The following is a 16,423-nucleotide window of genomic DNA, read 5'->3' on the forward strand; positions in this document are numbered from 1 at the left end:
TAAAATAAGAATATTGAACTGAGCAAAATGGATCTAAAGTAACAGAATTAGGTTTAAGAAATCAGGATACTTGCTAGTTTATTATCAAAATCAAAATTAAAATTAAGATCAAAAACGAAAAGACCAAAGTACAGATGTTTATTAAAAAGGATTTGAGAAGGATTTTTTAATTGAGACTATATACAAATATGAATATCAACCGATCGAGCACTGTTGTTTAGTAGCCATGCTTTATAGTTCTCGAAAAGGTACGTTTATTATTAGATTGCCTTATATCAAAAGGTATACTGTTCCAGATTTTAACTCCGATGCTTGATATTAGTTCTTATCGCAGGCTGTACAAACAAGTTAGAAGTTGCCTGTCTAGTTAAAATATTATGTTTATTTTTTGCTAGCTGGAAGAGATTACAGAAGATTTTATCTAGTTTATTATTAATAATATCATGCATAAATTTGGCACATTCTATTTTATAGCAGTCATTAAGACATAGAAGTTTAAATTTATTAAAAAGAGGTTGACGTTGAGCTGTTCTTGGCTGAAATGTAATCAACCTTACAACATGCTTCATGCTCTTTCTTACAGGATCTAAAGCAGTCTTGTAGGTCCCTCCTCAATTAATAATTTCCATAATTAACGTGTGGCTGTATAAATGCATTATATATGTTAACAAGTATATTTTTAGGTGCATGGTGCCTTATGCGAGCTAATATACCAATGCTTTTAGATATTTTTAAATTAGTCTGCTGAATATGAGCCTTCCAGGCTAATTTATTATCGATCAACACACCTAGATATTTGACAGTCTGTGCTTCACTAAGTTTATCGTTGTTTATGATAATATCCATTTTTCGATTTGGTATCCTGTTTTTTAAATGGCTTTGAAAAAAACAAACATTTAGTAAACTAAAGCTTTTCGTTTGACACTCTTCAGAGTTTAAAACGTTAGAACATAGATCGAAAACTCTACGCTAGGAAATATATATACCCAGTTGTGGATATATATGTTTTTTGGCGGAATTCTTAAGAAATTAGATTTTTTTGTATTCAGATATAGCTTATAGGCAATCAGCCGTTCAGAGATTTTAACTAACTCGTTATTAGCTTCAGATTCAAGAGTTTCCAATTTTTCATGTGACATAAAAAGGCTTGTATCATCAGCAAAAAGGTGAAAATCGAAACCTTGTGTTGATTTAGGTATATCATTAATATAAAGAAGAAATAGAAGGGGGCCTAAAACACTACCTTGAGGTACACCGTAAGTGATATTTAGACTATCTGAAAGTTCACCCCCAACGAAGACTCTTTGAGTTCTGTCTTTGAGACAAGAGCGAAACCAGTCCAAGGCAATACCCCTTATACCATTATAGTCTGATTTTTTAAGAAGAATTTAATGATCAACAGTATCAAAAGCTTTTGCGAAATCAAGGAAAATACAACTACAAGTAGAATCGATTATAGAAAACTACAAGCAACGTCCAGCTCTTAAAAATGGCTTTGAAAAAAGCAAACACTTTATAACATATTGGCTAAAAGCTTTTTCGTCTAACACTTCTCAGAGCATACAACGTCAGAATAAGGTTTCGAAAGAACACGATGAAAAATATATCCCCAGTTTTGGATCGAAATAGGTCAATCAGAAAAACGCAAGCACAAGACCGGTGTAGTTGTCCAATCAGTTTCGCATGCCTAAAGAAAAATTACCGCTGGGACCAAGAGAGAAAACGAACTCCTTCTGTCTACACAATAGTGGCTTTTTCGTTTGTATGTAGAGCGATTCCAAAACTGCTAGATGAAAAGACGACTGGGCTCTGCCAATTTTCTGAAACATGCCTTCATAATGGAGTTTTGCACAATCTGGCAGATTTGCAAGAGTTTTTTTTAATGTAAGCATTTCCTTCTGAACTCTGAAATCGTCCTATCCAGAAAGGTATTCTTACAAAACTGTTAGCAACAGTCACAAAAAAAGCTTTAGGAGTGATCCGTGTTTTGTTGGAAATGTTTTCTGGGGGATTCAAAAGACAGAGATCTCGTTAAAAGCCAATCGCGTTATTTACTCTTGGCTATATAAAGATGTATTTAAGCAAACCGGCAGTTTTTGAAAATAGGAGCTACAAACAGAAAGTATGTTTTGCAATACAAACTTATTTCAATAGATTGAACTTGTTACTGTCAGCTCCAGTCACAAGTCTATTTGAAAGGTTTCATGCAAACGATCTTTCCTTAGAACAACTTTAAAATTGCTGGTTTTTCTATGATTTGCTAATATCTTCGGAGAAAATATAGTCGCTGATCCTTTTAGCTTGCTGCTATTTACATTCCCGAACAAATGATCTTGACATCAAACCAATTTCTTATTTGTTTACAGAATGAAGATGGCAAGAAGTGTCTTTTTAACTTTGACAAGAAAGTTACAGCTAGGATGTTAGACATGACAGCAGATGTGGAGAGATCTCCTTAATAATCTCCAGCTCAGTAAGTTTGTTTATCTTTGAGGCCTCATTCATTTTTCAAAAGAGAAATACCAATTCACTCCATCCATTTGTAGTATCATCGTAGTGACGCGAACCTTGTAATTGCACAAAGTATTTGATCCGCTATTAAAGTTCGACTTGAGTAAATCAAACAATTTCTGCTGATTTTACCATCTCGAATAATATCAAAAATTTACCTCATTACTATGAATTTGATTGATAAGGGATACTCAGGATTTTCTCATTAGAAAACTCTTGCAAAGCAACTTTCTGTGTGTTTTTTTTATACTTCTGTACTTACCTTGTTGTTAGTACAGTTGACTTCCGCTATCCCGACTGCCCGCTATCTCGAACAATTTTTCGTTTCCATTCAGAGTTCGAGATAGCGGATGTCAACTGTAGTATGCTTAATTTACGTTTAAGTTGTTTACTATTTTGCTTGTTTTTTGCGTTGCGTTACTGTTTATGCTTTCCCCATGTTTGAGTAGTTGTTATTGTTGTTTTGTTCTCTGTTATTTTCGTTGTCTTGGGACTTGGTAGTCGCAATTCCCGCCCTGTCATTGTTGGAGTGCAGAGGTGCATTCGCGTTTTATATTTCCGTTGAGGGTTTATTTTGTGAATAAATGTCGTACAGTGTCTGTGTGTGTGTGTTATTATCCAAGCCGTACGTTAAAGCAAACAGCAAACTTTCGGTGAGTTTTGTAAGATGTTAATACCTTGTTCAGGTGCTATTTCTCTGTTGTTGTGGTTGTCTTGGGAGTCGCCATAGATATAGGATAATAAAGACGCAATGCCCGCTCTGTCATTGGTGCATTCGCGTTTTATATGTCCGTTGAGGATTTATTTTGTGAATAAATGTTGTACAGTGTGTGTGTGTGTGTTTTTATCCAAGCCGTACGTTTAAGCAAACAGCAAACTTTCGGTGAGTTTTGTAAGATGTTAATTGATGGATTCAAGTTGATGTCATCAATTTTGTTTCCCGCTATCATCTACGGATCTTTTTTCAAAAATGGACTTCAGAATTGAAACCTTCATCTTTTAATTAGTTTTTACTGAAAAATTCATGTTGTTTGGACCGTTCGGTAGCATGATACTTTGTTTCGAATATTTAGATATTTCTTTAGAGTTGACCGGAACTTGCTACTTGCAGATTGCCGGAACATGACCGGAAATTTTTTCACTGCAGCAACAAATTCCATTGAAATATATAGGAAAAGCTAAATTTTGAAAATGGGGTAATTCGCAGGCTGACGGCCCAAACAATTTGAAATTTTTTGGTACAGACTAATTTCAATATGAAGGTTCCAATTCTGTTATCCATTTTTGTCAAATGTGAAGATACAAATTGCTCGAATCCGAGAATACCTTGTTCGTTAGTTTGTTATTTGTTAATGAGTTTTTATGATACTCAAATCTGTTGATTTGTGCTTATTTTACTAGTTAATTCTTTACTTGTTTTAGTTAATCGATATGATCGCTTTTAAATAAGTCGTTTCCTGCTCACGATTTCCAAAGCCACACTTGTCTCGAGGGGACTTTTTCTAGACTTATTGAAATGAACACTTCACCTGCCCTTAAAATTTAAAGAACTTTATTGTTCGGCTAAAATGAAATTATTTACATCTGGCTAGATGGAACCCCGTTTGAAACCATATTTAAAGGGACTGTGTCACAGTTTTGTAAACAAACCAAATACACGGGACATTGTGCGTTTTTAGCCTGACTTGCACATCGGGATAATGGCGGCTGATTATCCGGTGCACCGATAAGCTCGATAAATTGTATTTTCTGAGCGTATTTACCGAACATGGAATGGACAATTACTATATTTCTGCATATGTACCAACTGTCGAAACGAAGAGTGTATGCTAATTTGGTCTAGGCTAAGGAAATGAAGCTTCATTCAATCATGGCGAAGATATTCCGTTTCTCTTGGTGAATTTAGATGGAATTAGACACTCTACAGCAAAATGATTACTCCAAATTTGTTCTGTAAACTTTAATAATGTTTTCGTTCATACTTTACATCAGCAAGGTAGGCTTTTTAGTGCCATTTCGGCCAATTTCTATAAACAGCTCCCTGTGAGTTGCGGTATCATCATCATCAGGTACCATCTTCTATCAGAAGGTTGGCTACCATGACTCTCCAACTATCCCAAAATCTGAGTTTTGGTTTGTTGTCATGGTCATAGATAAAACTGGTCATAGATAGTTGCGGTACCCTGGCCGTAAAAATGGCCTTTGTTTTTGTACGCCATCCTTTATATAAAGAAATATGGTGATAAGACTGAAGAAAGAACTTTTATAATTCGTTTTCTATCATAAAACATCCAAAAATGCAAAAGCTTCGCACGATGAGCACGGATACAAAAAACCGTTTTATTCCATATTGGTTTTTCTATTGAACGTAGGTTGCCCACCCAAACAACTTTTGCAAACTGGCGTGTTGCCACGCGGGATGTCCCTTGTGACACTGCCCTTTTAACTTCTTTATATCGCATGCACATGCTTTTTTCAAATTTGTCCCTTTGTCCTTTTAAACATCGTAAACAACCTATTGTAGTTTTGTACGTAGTTCTCTGTACTATCACTTCAAGAAACCGAATTACCTATTTATTTTACTGCCACGAAGACGTTTGCAGATCGTACTGAGTTTGAAAATGTGCACATGTTGCCTCTTAACCCTCTCTCCCATGACTTTGTTGGTTTGTTTGAGTTTTTGCATTACCTCTGTACGTTATTCTTAATCAAGTCAATTCTTTATGTTGGTAAAAACATTTTGGGCCCCCTCCCAATGTCAAGTGATTTATAACCAAAGACAGCAAACTATACATTTACTAACTCTAACGATGTTTTGCACCACTTGCTGCTAAACATCTGCTCAAAAACAACCCTGTTAGAACCTCTAAAGTATATGATAAATGAAATTGACGATAACTCTAGTCCTTTTAGGCCTTCAACTAAATGGTTACTAAAATGACTATTTGTCGAAAACAATAAGAACCAAAACACTAAAAAGAAAAGACAAAAACATACAGCACAAAATATCACTAAATATCAAAAGCGTAACTGTTACTAGTTTTGACTTGACATCAACCTTTAAAATTGCCCAATTAAATATACATGGGAGTTTTTCAAGAATCACTCAACTAACTCGACCCGTTTTTGCACGACAGCCTATCTTACCTGCAACAGCAAAATGATTTATCATAAAAACATCATTATGTATTTATTCTACTTCGATTTCTTTACTTTAATGCAAAAGCCAAAATGAATGGCTTGCATCAAGGCTGAACATTTTCAATAGATAATACATTATTTGGGCTTCTAGTTTAGAGTTTCCGATAACATTTTTCGCTTCTTCAACTTGGGGATTAAATGGAATCCCGATTATGCTTACCCCACAAATGACCAACTAAACATAGGTTTCCCTCGATATTGCTCTACGAACAAATTACTCTAATTCAACGAGCCCACGATTTAACAAACTCCGGTTACAGCTAATTTATTTTCTTGTTCCATTTCAATTTTTTTATATCAGTATTGCACTTATTTGTCTTGCAGTTCCTGGTAATAGTCACCTAACTAAAATTTCCTCGTGGCACTCGAAATGAAGGACCTAGATCCCAGATTGGCTTGATTCAATCTTACATTGCAGTTGATTGGTTGTTTCTGGACTGTAGTCATAAGTTTTAAAATGTTAGGTTTTGCTGGTGTACGCAGTTGATTTTGGAGAGAGAGTATTTTCCCTAAATTAGTAACCCTATCCCTAATTGTTTTTCCTAATTGATTTCCCTAATTTTGACCATTGTTGTATCTCTGATTATTATCTACCATTTTGTACTGAAAGCGAAGCCGAAATTCCTTTTCCTATGTTTTTTCAAAACAGGCTATTTATATTTTTTTATTTACTCATCACCAATCCTTATTTTCATTGTGAAATGTTTTCCGAAATTTGATAATATGAGTTGTAATGTTTACATTGATCTCCGCAGTCACTGTTCCTGGGAGCTAGTGCATTGTTGCAGAAATAATTAAATTAACTGCTGCTCGAGATATTCAGGTTTCTCATTAAACTTGGAGAATCAATAAACTGTGACATGATTTCCACTTATATTAAGGATGTTAAGTTGGTTGAATCAATAATTTTTGGTCACCAGAGAGGAAAGTATAGGATTATCATCATTTTTCTTTTCCAGCATACATTATTAATTTCTGCTGTGGAAACTCTCAGTCTTCAGTTCTTTATTGTTGTCAGCTCTTAGAAACTGGTTGAGACACAATCTGGCTGGTGCTATTCAGGTGTTAACATGATATCGTGAAAAGAGTTGACACTTGTTTGCTGCACTAGACGGACATTAAGCCAGGTTTTTGCCTTCTGTTGCCACCCAACCTCAATAAAAGCTCTGAGAGTTCCACCATGTGTTATTGAGAATTACCTTTATCATCACATAATTTATTTAGTTGGCAGACAGATTTTATGCAAGATTGTCTGTTATTTGAGAAACATTTTAAGTTATGCTGAACTTTTCGTCCATGTTGAGAAAATCGTAATATTGATTGAGCAATATACCATCTCTTCCGGAATGCGATCTTCCTTGATTCTTGTAAATTAATTTTTATATCTCTATTGATATCCCGGGTCAAAATTTCAGCCCCTGTCTAAAGCAATCAGTTAGCAGCAAAGCTAAATTCGTGTCATCGTTTGATCAACAGTTTTAATGATTTTGTATAAGCTGCTATTCATATGAAGATACTGTTTCTAATCGTCATAGCAATTACGCCAAACAATCCTTAGAGGCAACTATTTTATGTTTGGAATAAGACTGCACGAAGGCCATATCTTGTTTTGTGTTGGATGTATAGATGTAGACAAGAACGGAGATACCAGGGGGGCCGGGGGGCGGGGGGGCTTGAGCCCCCAAAAGACTTACGTTGCATAAGTAAAATACTTTAATTTTGTAAAATATGGCTGTTATTACATTGATTTTCAGGGCTCCACACCCCCCCCCCCCAAAAAAAGTTCTATCTCGGTCTTTTGATGTAGATGTATGCTCAGAGGTCTCTTTCATGACTAAATGCTCTCTTTGAGCTGGGAAATTTTTAAGCTCTCTGTTATTTCAGGCGTATGAATCACGAGGGGTGGAAGGGCCAGTATATTCGTCAATAAGCACTGGTTCATGATGTTCTGAAAACATTGTTCGGAAGCTAGACAGTATTCTTCCTGCATTGTAGACGAAATTCAAATAGCCACCGCAGCATGCTTAGACAATTCGGTGACTTAATGGTGTTTTCCTAATTCCCAAATATCCAGACACGTTTAATATTCAATTAAAAAATGACTAATGGTGAACTAAACAGTTCTTTTAGTCTTCTATAATATGCTGAAAGGACGCAAAAGTGCAATTTGGCTGTACAAGACGTTCCTATTAGTACTTTACAAATCGCAGACAAGTCACGGCTAAATCTTACTTATTTTAATTTCAAACTATACCCTTTATAAAACTTTTTAAAGCTAATATCATTACCTGGTGAAAGATAAGCATATTTCCTGCAGTATAACAATATCATGACCTGCGAATCGGACTGATATTTAAGTATGTTTTTGGGGGGTATTAAAGTTTTTACCCAGTGCTGTTTTTCGGTTATTTATTTTCCAAAAAGGTTGAACAAGCAATAATTCTTAATTTGCTGTTATTAGTTTCATTTTCAAACTTGAGAACATAACTAATACAATCTATAAAATAGATAAATGCAATGATGAATTATTAGCTAGTTGCTCGGTATAAAATAAAAGAATTCTGAGTACTCCTGCTTTGATAAAGAGACAATATTCTTTATTGCTTTTTATTGAAAATTTAGTTGAGCATAACAGAAATAATAAAATTACAATTAAAAGTATTTTTATAAAACATACTGGAAATTTGAAGATATTTTCGTCAAAAAATCGGTTTCCTTATCTAGTCGTCAATATATTTGTCATCAAAGGATTTTATTGGCATGAAGCTTCTACATAGTTATATTTGGATTTGACTGACAACGTCATCCAACGAGGAGACTAGACTTTTCTCGCAAAAATTATATGTTGCTAATTATATTTTCGTTTACTCTTTTCTTCTTAATAGTGCTACATAATTTCATCCTGTGAGTCTTGTTTTGCTTTAAAAGCTGTTAAAATTATTTTTGCTTTCTTTTGTAAAATCATTTACGTATTTCTAAAGTGTTCCCTTCGTGGAAGTCTAGCCGTTGTTGTCTCAAAAAAACACTTCGATCAAAGAGACGATAATCTTATCAAATTCTTAAGGGCGATCATTCCTGTTGGTTGAATTTCCAGGCAACCTACTTAGGACTTGCGGTTCCAGTTAATTAAACCGCGGAGCTTTTCCGGTGAATTTCTAGCTGTAAAGTTCTGTATGAACATCAATCGTTTGCTGGTTTTGGCAGGTGCACAAGACACCTGGCGTTGTTTGCTGCAGCTCTCAAAATAGCTTGCTCGCACGAGAAGAAACGTCAGTCAAGCCACTGCTAATTTGAAGCGGACGTCGCAAGAGCCAACAGCATCATGGTAAGACATTTTAAATCAATTCCATATGTTCTGTTCTATCTATTACTGCATCATTGCATTAGCTCCAAGCGTGTCTGCTACTCTATCTGTTCTTTTCTGTTCATGTTTCGCGATAAAAGAGCAAATGTTTTAACAGCAAAATCAGGATTCGTCACTATACGCAGCTTATAAGCTTAGTGTTGTTGCAGAGCAGCTAACTAAATACTAGCTGCTATATTGTTGACATTTCTCTGTTTTTAAGGCTTATTGTTCAAGCCATGGTGTTGTATTATTGGATGTTGAATAAGAGGATCTTGAAAAATACATCCAGAGTTAAAATATGAGTACCGTTTTGGGCGTGGTCCCTTTTTGAAAAATATTTTTCTTAGTTAACAAGTTTGCAGCTTTACTTGAATGATAATTTAAGTTGGCAGTTTATTGCCACCTTATTGATTATTTCCTTGAATTTTTTCTAAATTTTGATCATAAAAGATAGTCGTCTAGACATAACACATTGTTTTTCGTAAGTTTTATGTTATATTTTTGTACGCTCTAAAACGAACTTTGTATGAGAAGAGAATCCATATCTGAAATTATAACGCTGCTCTTCATGCCATACATCGACGAATTTGAAAGAAGGCTATTAAATTTTTTTACAGAACTATTTACCAGATAACTTTTTAAGTGAGGTTTATTGCTCTCAAAGCACATAAAAACGTACTCAAGATCTGTAATAATTGGCTGCAAGATGTTTACGTAATTGGATCATCCACATAAAAGTAGGTCTGAAATGAAGATAACCTTGGCGAGCGCGTTTTGCTAAATCCTGCTTTGATATACAGCTGCCGTTTAAGAAATAGCGGCCGCTAAAGGCTATTCTAACTGGCATTGGCACAATTATATGTAATTTGAACACCAAGTGAAAGTATCACAAATCGGAGAAGCTACTGCAGTGGACAACAACTGCAGGACCCACTAAAGGTGTTTTCAAATTTCATCGAATCATACTTGCTCGAAAAATGCCGCTTTGCATCGGCTATGGCTGCTTGTTTATAGATCCTGTTTGCAGCTGAAGAATGCAACGGATGTCATTTTTTAATGATAATTTTGGTCGCTTTTGTTTTACGCCATCAAGTTCTAGATACCTGTCGACAAAAAAATAAACAAAGGCACGGTTACAACAACCAGGCTGCTTCCTCTTCTCTTCATTGAATAATCCATATGTAAAGTTTTGCTTGTTATCTGCGATTAATTTTCTGGATTTCCTTGCATGGAGTCGCGTGCATTCTTAAAGAAAGCAAATCAGTTTTCTTTTTTTCTGCCGAATTCTCCTGTAGAAATTCATTATTTAAAAATAGCTCAATGCTAGCTCTTGTATTTGCAAACATTAAGATCGTTTTTTGCTTGTTTATGCCGACCTTGCTGGTAGTGCCTAATCTGCTTGTAAATAAAAATCATCACTTGTTTTCAAAGTAGTGCATGTGATGATGAATGCTTCTATATTTTCACGAATTTGTAGATTGCGCTGGACGTATCAAGAAATTGCCATCCATTAGCGACTGTAGAGAACGTTTTTTCTCTCCTGGCAATTAGGTTATTGTTAGGTACGAGGATGGCTCGGTAGTATGGGTCGCTGACTGGGGTATGTGGTTCGAGTCCCTGATATGACCAAACTTTTTCTTAGAGCTAGGAGAGCTGCTAGCTAGTGAGGACAGCTGCTAGCTCTCTTTCATTCCAGGTGTATGAATCATGAGACGTGGTCACATCGATATAAAGGACCAGGACACTGCTCGATAAACGTAGCTTTTCAGTGTGCTAAAACTACCTTTGGAAGCTAGGTAGCAAACAATACAATACAATGTATTGAAGCAAAGATCACCTTGTCTTTAATGCTTGCAAGATTCAGCTATGCAAATTCTCATTGTGTTGCTTCCAGTAGACAAGGTGTTTGCTGCTTCAGGTGCCTGTCCATGGTCAATAGATGTGTACAACGTTATTATTACGCGACATTAATTGACTCCTACACAGCAGCGGGTGTTTAGCATGCGTGTACCACCAGCAGTTGAGCTTGTAACCCTATTGATCACCATTGTGAAGCGATGAAACAGACGTCAAGAAACTGATTACTGCGCAGCGTATGCTTTGTAATATCTCTGTTGGGTTTCGCTACTTTAAAGTTTCGTGTTCTTAAACCTAATATGCAATCTAACGAAGTGTTCTCAAATAACGTTTTTCTAAAGTCGGGCTTAGTATGAATCAGAATTATTTAGAAATTGTATGATTTACAATAATCAAGTGAGAAGCAGAGAAGCAGATGAAATAGGACAAAATGGCTTACATTCTTCAATATCTTTGAATGGAATCTTGACGAACAGTAAAACTATATTTAAAGTTTATGAATAATTTACATCTTGCCCAGAGAATATGGCAGTCACGCAGCTATAAACTGCGAAGAAGAATAATAAGAAGCAAGAGAAATTATTTATTCCCATTCCCATAACTTTCGAAATATTGAGGACTTTTATGCCATACCTAAGACTGGAAGACGCCTTGTTCCTTCTTTAATGATCGAGAAGCTCAAGGGTATTTTCATAATAGATAAGGAGCATTTCCCTTGACTCTGCTTCTATTCAAATGCAACCTGTGATAGGAGGATAAACAAGCAATCGTGATCCCAAATTGTTGTTAGCTCAGGTTAATGTTTACATTTGCAAAAAACTAGCAAAGCTTATGCGCTATTAAACTTGCAGGCTTTTTGACCAAAATACTACCATCTAAGTTTGCTAGGGTCTAAACCTTAACGTGTGAGCCTATCAGAGACAGCATTGTGCCAATGTTTTAGACAAAATAATCACCAGGTTATTTATCCCGCTTCAATGCTCTCAACATTTCCCACACTTTATGCGGATATCTCATTCGCTCAAGGTCTGCCAAGTTTTCTTTATTAGGTTAGGTTTCTGTGCTTTGTGTTTGCTGATAACAATCCTTTTTTCTTTGTAAATTCTTCAAGATATCTGATTTCCAGGATCTTTCATCTGTCGCTCCAAAGATCGCTGAAATAGATCTTAGCATTTTCCTTTAATTTAAGCAGTCTTGTAATAGACATCTCCTTTGCGTAGAATTGAGCTTTTGTTATGGACTCCATAACATGAAGACGCGAGTGATTGATTTTGTAGATTGCTTACATCGCATTTGTTCTTTTTGTTGAAAACACATGATGAAACTCTGGGTCACTACTGGATTTATTGAGTTTGAAAGCGCAAAAATTGAAATGTAGTCTGATAAAGATCTCGATTGACTTCATATTCGCCGATTTCTTCATAAATTGATAAAGAAACAAAAATCACTAACTTTGTTAGTTTCGAACTCCAAGAAAGAAGATCGACCATCTGCTTGAAATTGAACTGCTTCAATTAGAATAAACTATACATTTTCTCTTTTACTAAAATATTCAGTCATTTATTGCTGCGCCTGATGTATTGATTGTGGAATAAAGAAATTTTTTTCATTTGATTGCGTTTGCGTCAATACTACATAAAAGGTTTGACCTCGCGTCTTTTTAAACTATACAACGGGCAGGGCCTATAAGTTTCAGGTTTTTTGTGGCTCATTGATGTGATAAGCTGGCTAATGCAAGGAGGTTTCCAATGAAATTACCACCTGAATACATTCCATTGGCAAAGCATTGTATAATGTTTCAAAAGGAAAGGTTATATTTTGGCTGCGTTGTGGAGCGCTGGGATAACCGACTTAGCATATCTCTTTTTTCGATAAGCTTCGACAAGAACAAAGACTCAGACAAGAATCACTTCACTGACAATTAACATAACCCGAACATTGAGACGCGTTTTAAGTTGACACTAGCCTGTGCCCTACTCCACAAATGCTGTTACATTTATGGACCGTGCAATATTGATGAATATCCTGCCCACAGTTTCCACCGGGATCTGGTGGTAATTTATGCAAAATTATGCAAATAGTTGAAATTGTCAACTGTTCCAACCTTGTTGAACTTCAAACTGTTCATGCACCACCTTATCAACGTCCTGTGTGGTTTTATTGAATATTTCTTTGAAAATTTTTCATGCAAATTTCAATGGTTTCATTGCATAAATTATTTTCATAAACTAGACCCAGCCCCCTGTCTAGACAGAATATTTATCAATATTGCACGGTTCATAAATGTGGCAGCATATGTGGACTGGGGCGCAGGCTAGTTAACACTCGCTAAAGTCTTTTTTCCGATGTTTATCTGAGTATATTAGGATATGAATCTCTGATTGCAAAGAGCAATATTTTCTATACCGTATCTTCATGCAATATCTTTCTATCCTTTTTTATCCTCTGTTTCCGCTTTTCTGAGCTGTTTAAATGTTTTGCAATACCAAAGCTATTTTGACCATTTTTAGTTGGTTTTGTGCCAGCAAATGATTCTCGCAGCGAAGCGATTCTTGCAGCGAAGCGACAGGCCGACGCAATGCCAGTAAAGTGCTTAATAAGTCAGATTTTTCTCTATGTGTAAAAGATTTAGGTGGCTGTAAACAAACTCTCAAAGACACTCAGACCTTGATCGCCGTTTAGCATATTTCCTTTCTCATCTTAATCGTGCGATCTCTAGGTTACCTATAATACAGTAATTTAAATTTTAATCTGCCATCACCCTGATAAACCAGTGTAAGGGCTTCTAGGCCAGGTTTTAGTAACGATTTGTGGTACATAATGAAAATAAGACTTAGTTGTTAGGACCTCTTGAATTTGAAAGAGTGAAATTTCTATATTTGTTTCTAATTAAAGAATAGCACAGTAGAATTAGGTGAATACATAAAGTTTGTTGCATTCGCTGTTAAGGAACCATGTCAGCATTAACCACTATTGATGGGATGAGAATGCGAAAAACCCGTTACCTAGATGGTACATAATAACACATGTTGCTTTTTTGAAGCACAATAGATGTTGGTATCCTTTGTGTACTGCATCATTGTTCCCGGAGTAAACTTCCGCCAATGACCAACTTCGAATCTCTTGACACAAAGTGTTCTCGGAAGTTTTATTCTGCTAAATGATGGTCTACCTTTAACAAAACCTGCCGTTGAAAATGAACATTTCTGTTTGCACTAACTGCTTCTTTCAAAATGATTATTTACTGTTATCATAACATTTGATTTTGCTTATTTTACAGGGTAGCCTAAGTCAAGTTGAGAGAAACGGTGGGTAACATGCCAATGTCTTTTATCTGCTTACATTTCAAAATTTCACCAAATAAGCGTCGTTTATTTTGATGATATTTGTAAATTCCGGTTATGTGCTAAACTATTCAGATAAGAAGATTCTTTGTCACCCAGATTCCTGTATTGGCTGTAATACCATACCTTATTTAAGTGGAAAGTCTGTTTGACTATCAATATCTTCTTGGACTTTAAATGGCGATTCTCTTACTAATAGCGCTGTTTTTACTTCAGAAATGAGAAAAGTTTTTGATGCCATCGACGTGGATATGAATGGGAAGATAACAAAGGATGAGTTGAAGCAGTTACTCGAAAGGCTTAACACGGATGCAACGAAAGACTCCTTGGATGCCATGTTTAAAGCGGCTGACAAAGATGGTATATTTACATTAGGCTAGCTCTTTTAAATTAGGCTCCTAGCTAAGCTTATTTTGTTCCCCGCTGACCTAATTGAGTCGGTTTCTCTATTTCTGCCATTGTCACAACTGTTGTTTTTTACTTTTCCTTGTTTTTATCATCATCATCCCTTTCACCATCCGTCATAACATGACTATCTTCATAATGATTGTCATTTCAATCGTCGTCATCAACGACAAAAACAGTGTCATTAGTCAGCATCAATCATTGCTATCATTCAATCAATCAACCAACCAACAATCAATCATTCGACCAATCAACCAATCACTCTAAGGAATCATTAAAGCATAACTGTTACATTCATAACAACGCTATCCATATCCTATCACCTTTTCTTTTTTTTTGCCCTGTGTTGCTTTTCTGTTCACGCTAATTCCGATTTTTATTAACAGGAAGTGGAGCGATTGAATTTGACGAGTTCTTGGAATCGCTGCAGACTGTCATGTCTCCGCCAAGCAGTGAAGACCTTTCCCAAGCTTTTGCCATGATGGATGAAAATGGTGATGGGTTTCTGACCAAAGATGAAATCAAGGCAGGGCTCATCAAAGCGGGGGAACCTCTTAGCGACGCAACCATTGAGGAAATGGTCAAAGCAGCTGATCAAAACAATGATGGAAAAGTCAGCTATAAAGGTTTGTTTTTAGTCATCTACAGGACCGTTCTTTTGATGATTTTTGTAAGTGGACTATACCATTGCTGTTACAATGAAAGCTTTCGAGTTATTTCTAATCAGAGTTCTATGAGGGAAATAGATGATTGCTTGGTTCACAGATGAGCCAACAACGTTGCTCTTTTACACATTGTTTGTAGGAACTTTTCTGCCTGTAGAATTTTCGCATAACATTTTCTGCACTTGTGGTTTGTCTTCAGAACGTTTTGATTCCTAAACTAGCTTACGTCCAAAGTTTTCTTTCATGCCACAAGACCTTTGGCGGAACTTCTACGGATTATGATTTAATACAAAAGGATAATCCTGTGATCGTGATGGCAAACACAAAAAATGTGATTCAGGATGCACAGTTGCCTTGAATGGTGATAATGCAAGAAAGTAGACAATAGGCTGAAAAATACACAAAAACCTCTTTAAAATACTGTTTTACAAAAGAACCATTACTATTGGATTAGTATGAGCCACCTTGTCAGGAAATCCTGGGACCTGGAGAGGATTCTCCCCACTTTGTGTTTTTATTGCCCTTTCCTCCCTGCTTGTGTCAATGCTATTTAATCAACACTTTATGAGCCCGCGTGAATTTTAAACCTCGCAAATACTTATGACAACATTCGTTTTATTTAAACAAAGGCCATCTAATATCAATTTTTTTTGGTTTCATAAATTTCTCAATGAACCAAATATTTCACATATATTTCTCCATTAATCGTTTTCCAATTTTATATTTTGTAGAGTTCACTGCCATGTTGAAGGGCTGAGAATCAAGGGACAAACAACTAGTTCTTGGAGGCCTGAACTGTCACATTAGTTAGCAATTTAAGATTAGCTTTCACAAATATTTATTCCCTAGTACTGGAAATAGGGATTATTGAGTCCAATGATTATCAAGAAGAGGAGAAAACTTTTTAGGAAAAACTGTTACTGACAGATTTGTATCACTTATGCTAGTTTTTAGGCAAATATTGCAAGCTGTTACATGCTAGCTGAGCACGTGGCCAGAACCATTGTTTCTTTGATATTGTTAGATGCTGTTTGCTATACTGTTACTATCACTTAGTCATAGCGTTAATCGTTATTACAATCACTTAATCATAG

The 16,423-nt window shown here is 35.8% G+C and overlaps 1 protein-coding gene across 1 annotated transcript; it reads left to right on the forward strand.

The window, feature by feature from the left end:
• The first annotated feature begins 8,830 nt into the window (after positions 1-8,830).
• LOC135688180 (uncharacterized) lies at positions 8,831-16,423 on the forward strand. Its single transcript, XM_065204912.2, has 5 exons — positions 8,831-9,037; positions 14,196-14,223; positions 14,476-14,619; positions 15,051-15,290; positions 16,061-16,423. The coding sequence occupies exons 1-5, from the start codon at positions 9,035-9,037 to the stop codon at positions 16,084-16,086; spliced, it is 441 nt and encodes a 146-aa protein (XP_065060984.2). The 5' UTR covers positions 8,831-9,034; the 3' UTR covers positions 16,087-16,423.

This window comes from Rhopilema esculentum, chromosome 19, assembly GCF_057945365.1.
Source record: "Rhopilema esculentum isolate cy_ngs chromosome 19, ASM5794536v1, whole genome shotgun sequence".
Taxonomy (NCBI): Eukaryota; Metazoa; Cnidaria; class Scyphozoa; order Rhizostomeae; family Rhizostomatidae; genus Rhopilema; species Rhopilema esculentum.

Coding starts and splice junctions, on each gene's coding strand:
- LOC135688180 (XM_065204912.2), top strand. Junction 14,224..14,475: donor AAGTCAAGTTGAGAGAAACG/GTGGGTAACATG, acceptor TTTTTACTTCAG/AAATGAGAAAAGTTTTTGAT. Junction 14,620..15,050: donor TAAAGCGGCTGACAAAGATG/GTATATTTACAT, acceptor TTTTATTAACAG/GAAGTGGAGCGATTGAATTT.